Raw genomic sequence first — 5595 nt, 5'->3', positions numbered from 1 at the left:
CCATGAAATTAAAAGATGCTTGCTCCTCAGAAGAAAAGCTATGATCAGCCTAGACAGCATATTAAAAAGCAGAGACTTTACTTTGCCAACAAAGATTCTTCTAGTCAAAGATAAGGTTTTTCCAGTAGTCATGTATGGATGTGAAAGTTGGACCATAAGGAAGGCTGAGTGCCAAAGAATTGATGCTTTTGAGCTGTGGTGTTGAGAAGACTCTCGAGAATCCTTTGGACTGCAAGGAAATCAATCTTGAATATTCATTGGAAGGACTGATGCTGAAGTTGAAGCTCCAATACTTCGGCCACCTGATGCGAAGAGCTGACTCATTAGAAAAGACCCTGATGCTGGGAAAGAATGAAGTCAGGAGAAGAGGACAACAGAGGACAAGATATTTGGAGGGCATCACTGACTCGATGGGCATGAGTTTGAGCAAGCTCCAGGAGTTGGTGATGGACAGGGAAGCCTGGCGTGCTGTTGTCCATGGGGTTGCAAAGAGTCGGACGTGACTGAGCGACTGAACTGGACTGATCATTATCATTCAAGGATTCCACACTTGTGAATTCACCTACTGACTAGAATTTATTTGTAACCCCCAAGTTGGTACCCACAGTCATATTTACTGGCAGACATGCACAGAGTGGCAAGAATATTGAGTCACCCAACAATGCACATTCCCAGCCAAGGCCACACAAGGTGACACTCTGCCTTCTGGTTTCAGCTCCCATACTGTGTTAGCAAGTATGGTCCTCTTCATGGTCTATTTGGTGCCATGTTTTTGGCATTTTTGTATCTCTATTGGTGATTTTGATTTTCAATATTTATTTATTTTTGGCTGAGGAGTTTAGGAAAGAATCTGGGAAAGGGGGCACCAAGAAAAAAAAATGTTTAAAATGAGTTGAGTCTTGCAGATATCTGTTGGAGGACCAGCATGGGCAAAGATCCTAAGGCAGGAGCTCTTTGCTTGCCTGATATATTCAGGGGACAGTCAGGAGGCCAGCATGGCTGGAGCAGTTGGGTGGGGAAGGGTAGGAGATCAGAAGGGAACCAGAGAGGACTTAGTCACCTCTCCATTCTCAGCACTCACAAGTGTGCCCAGAACATAGCAGCATGCCTATGTGCTTAGTTGCTCAGTCATGTCCGACTCTTTGCAACCCCATGGACTGGAGCCTGCCAGGCTCCTCTGTCCATGAGATTTTCCAGGCTAGAATACTGGAGCGGGTTGCCATTCCCTTCTCCAGGGGATCTTCCCAACCCAGAGACTGAACTCAGGTCTCTTGCATTACAGGCGAATTCTTTACCGCCTGTGCCACCAGGGAGGTCCCCGAACAAAGTACATGTTCAGAAAAGAATGTGCTGAATGCTCACATGTGTCACGTTAACACCAAAATAGGGAGGTGATAGAGAAAATCTTGAATAGACAAGTTGTGTCCTTCTACCCCAGCAGAGCGGAAGGCTTAGGAGAGAAATGAAATAGGATTACTAACTTGTCACAGGATAGATGTGGGAATTGTGACCTCACATCCCATGGGGGTGGGCTACAGTTCTTCCTGCTATCAGGGCTGAGGCCTGAAGTTCATGGATGACCTCACAAAGTCCAGGGTGGGGCCCGGCCCACTTTCACAGTCGCAGTCCACCATGCTGACGACCCTGTGGCTGTTGCTCTGCTTTGCTCTCCCGGTGCAGGAGTCGCCCTTTCCTATCAGCTGTCCAAACCGCAAACAGTGTCAACTGGCCCTGCTCTCAGACAATGATATCATCCTGCACTGCAATGCCCCTGGGGCACAGTGGCAATTCTTCACACCACTCAAGACCACCTGGGCCAGCAATTTCACTACTAATCTCAACATGGTAACAATGCTCAATGGCAGCCTTCTCATTAAAAATCCACTACCCTCCCACACAGGCATTTATAACTGCAACGATAAGGATGGCAAGAAAGTGATGCGGTATGAAATTGACTTCCAGGATGTCATCACCCTACATATTACACACAAAGATCTGGATCAAAAGCCCCTGCAGAATGAGAGCCTGAGTCTGAGCAGCAAGCAGTTCGTCTTCACCCAGTGGGAGCCCTGGCAGGACTGTAACCAGTGTGGGAAACCAGGTGAACGCAAACGCCTGGGGTACTGCTACATCCAAGAGTCCCTGGAAAACGTGATGCCCTGTTGGCTCTATCTGGGAGATGAGAAGGTGTGGTCCAACCGCTTGAGGCCTGAGATGCAGGTGGAAACCTGCCACATCCCGTGTACACACATATATGCGAAATATGTCGTTTTTGACAACTTCCAGCTTAGAAACAACGTGGGATCTGCGTGGCTCACCTGCCCCTTAGGATCTATCTACAGGTGATGGAATCGGGTACCAGCCCTGCCCTTGACCCTCTGGGAGCCTTTGTGGTTAATCTGTGCCAAGAGGGAGGGATTCTATGTTGCTAATCAGTGCCGTCGTCTCTCTCCTTGGGCTTCTTTGGATATTCCTCCTGGTGTCCACTGAGCCGCACACAGATAGAGCAAGCACAGCTAGTACCCAGGGAGCACTCGGCCGACCCTAGGCCCAGCCCTGCGCTGGGTGGTGCTGTGGACGTGGTGGTCCTCAGGTGGTTGCACATCTGGTCCTTAGGAAGCCCCTAGTCCAGGCGGGGAGATGGACCAGGGTGGCCAGGGGTGGAATGGGAGAAGCTCAGGCAAGTGATTGAACTGTGAAGGCAGGTAGCTCAGGAAGCTGTGAGACTCTTGAGTCCTCAAACGCATGTGGAAAGATCATCAAGCCTGGGATGAGAGGATGGATGCCTATCATGACCTGTGTCCCTGGGAGCTCCCATCCTTGTTCTGTCTTCCTGCCGGGTGGTAGTGGTTGAGTCACTAAGTTTTGTTCGACTCTTTGCAACTCCATGGACTGTAGCCCACCAGGCTCCTCTGTTCATGGGGTTTCCCAGGCAAGGATACTGGAGTGGGTTGCCATTCCTTCTTAAGGGTTCCTGCCTGGAACCCCTGGGAAATCTTTCCCTCTTCACGTTTTTCCCTGCCCACCTGCTTCCCTGGTGGCTCAGATGGGAAAATATCAGCATGCAATGCAGGAGACCTGGGTTTGATCCCTGGGTGGGGAAGATACCCTGGAGAAGGGAATGGCTAACTGCCACTACCCCAACAATAAGAGCTGCAGCCACTCACAATGCAGCGCTTACCGTATAGGCTGGTCCCTGGGCAAACGCTCTTAAACCACACCTCTGCCATTCTTCTTCCCTCAGCCAAGGAGCTGTGAACTCCAAGAAGGCTCATTCATAGATGAGGAAGCTACAGCTCAGAGGAATGCCTGGGGGAATCCATGGTGAGAGGTGGCAGCACAGGCCTGATGACACATACTTGGCCATGGGGACCCCCTTTGCCCTTCTCCCCCACTGGCCAGTGGCAACCCTTTCCTTGCAAGTTTGGGAGCCTGAGCAACCTCCTGAGGGCTCTGCAGCTACCGGCTCTGTGGAATCTGGCTTCGTTGCCTCCATCTGGTTTTCTTTCCCTTGGTCATCCCAGCTGTGACTTGTTGTTATTGTCTGGTCACTAAGTTATGTGTCTGACTCTTTGTGACCCCGTGGACTGCAGCATGCCAGGCATCCCGTCCTTCACCATCTGTCCTGCTCAAGCTCATGTTCATCGAGTCAGGATGCCATCCAGCCATCTCATCCTCGGTCATCCCCTTCTCCTCCTGCCTTCAGTCTTTCCCAGCATCAGTCTTTTCCAGTGAGTTGGCTCTTTGAATCAGGTGGCCAAAGTATCGGAGCTTCAGCTTCAGCATCAGTCTGAAGAATTATTCAGAGTTGATTTCCTTTAGGGTTGACTGGTTTAATCTCCTTGCTGTCTAAAGGACTCTCAAGAGTCTTCTCCAGCACCACAGTTCAAAAGCATCAGTTCTTCAGTGCTCAGCCTTATTTGCAGAGAAGGCAATGGCACCCCACTCCAGTACTCTTGCCTGGAAAATCCCACGGGTGGAGGAGCCTGGTAGGCTGCAGTCCATGGGGTCGCTAAGAGTCGGACACGACTGAGTGACTTCACTTTCACTTTTCACTTTCATGCATTGGAGAAGGAGATGGCAACCCACTCCAGTGTTCTTGCCTGGAGAATCCCAGGGACGGGGGAGCCTGGTGGGCTGCTGTCTATGGGGTCGCACAGAGTTGGACACGACTGCAGTGACTTAGCAGCAGCAGCAGTAGTAGCATAATCACTTTTACAATGTTGAGAACCCAGCATTTTAGTTGGCGATAAAGGGAGGTGAAAGTTTTAAATAAGGAGAGCAGAGAAAGCGTTCCTGAGAAGGTGCCATTCAGCCAAGGCTGAGAGGAGGTGAGAGAGCTGTGTGCATTGAGGGAGAGCATTCCAAGCTGAGTGGCAAAGATCCTGAGGCAGAACTGTGCCCAGCCGTCAGAGGAACCTCTAGGAGGTGTGGCTGGGGCAGAGTGAGTGAGGGAGAGCAGAGGAAATAGGGTCAGGCAGGTAAAGAGGTGCACACACGGTTAGGGAGTGTCTTGCTAATTCTTCCAAATAACCCTCTGAGGTCACTGCAGTCATGACACTCTCAGGTTCCAGATGAAGAAACAGAGGTAGAGGCATTTGGTTACGTGGTCCCGGGGAAGTAAGGGGTTAGGCTCTGAGAGCTCCCAGCCGTCCTGTCCCCACCTTCCCTTTGTTCTTTGCTGCATAGCTCTCCTGGAGGGGGATGCTTTGTTTGCTGTTCCTGGGGAGAAGGGTGCTGCCATCTCTACCTCCTTTCAGACATTGGTCCTCCCCCTCTCTGGGGTTTTGCAACTGAGCTTGTTCTCCTTCGCAGGCCCGTATTCTGGGAAGCCAACAACCTCTCCCTGACATGGAAGGACCAGCTCTCCGGCAAGAGCATCAGCACCATCATGGACTCCTCCAATGGCGGCAGCTGGCTGCAGGTCTTCCAGTCGGCCATTTACAGGTGCTTCGTACAGCGAGAGCTCATGGCTCAATTCAACTCCAAGGTCAATGTGGATCCACTGAAGTTTCTGAGCTCAGAAAACTCCAAACAACAACCAGAGGCAGAGGAGACCCAGAAAGAAAACGGCAACTCTGTCTTTAAGGGGCTGAACGTGATGATGCTCGTGGGCATGGTCTTGACTGTGCTGGGGTGCCTGCTCAAACAATTCCACTTTTCCCGGAGGCGGGAGAGAAATAAGATGTTTCTGGTGAAATAAAGTCAGCCCTTTGGGTCCAGGAGACCTGGTCTCCTGTGCCTTTGTTGCCCTACGCTTCCTGCTGCCCTGGGCTTACCCACACCTCACTCTGCACGTGTGTGGACCAAAACAGACATGGGGCCGCAGCTAAGGGTGACTGACCTCTCCCTGGTCCAAGTCCTGCTCTGTTAACTCATTCACAATCCCCATGCCACAGGTGAGGAAACTGAGCTAGACTTCCTGTCTGGTCACCATGGGGTGGGGGTAGGGGGACACCAGTTCAAACCCAGGTGGCCTGGCTAAAGCCTTGTGCACCTCACAGGAAGGAAGGAAGGGCTGGAATGAGGCCATGTGGGGAGTGAGTCTCTCGGTGTGTAAAGTGTAGCCACCTCACTCATCACACTCTCCCAAGG

The 5595-nt window shown here is 51.3% G+C and overlaps 1 protein-coding gene across 1 annotated transcript; it reads left to right on the top strand.

The window, feature by feature from the left end:
- The first annotated feature begins 1632 nt into the window (after positions 1–1632).
- On the top strand, positions 1633–5227 carry LOC101123657 (protein FAM187B-like). Its single transcript, XM_060397843.1, has 3 exons — positions 1633–2298; positions 3245–3324; positions 4816–5227. Exons 1-3 carry the CDS (start codon positions 1633–1635, stop codon positions 5201–5203), a joined length of 1134 nt encoding a protein of 377 aa, XP_060253826.1. The 3' UTR covers positions 5204–5227.
- The last annotated feature ends 368 nt before the right edge of the window (positions 5228–5595 follow it).

The sequence above is a fragment of the Ovis aries genome, chromosome 14, assembly GCF_016772045.2.
Source record: "Ovis aries strain OAR_USU_Benz2616 breed Rambouillet chromosome 14, ARS-UI_Ramb_v3.0, whole genome shotgun sequence".
Lineage (NCBI taxonomy): Eukaryota > Metazoa > Chordata > Mammalia > Artiodactyla > Bovidae > Ovis > Ovis aries.
This window is presented reverse-complemented; position numbering and strand designations above follow the sequence as displayed.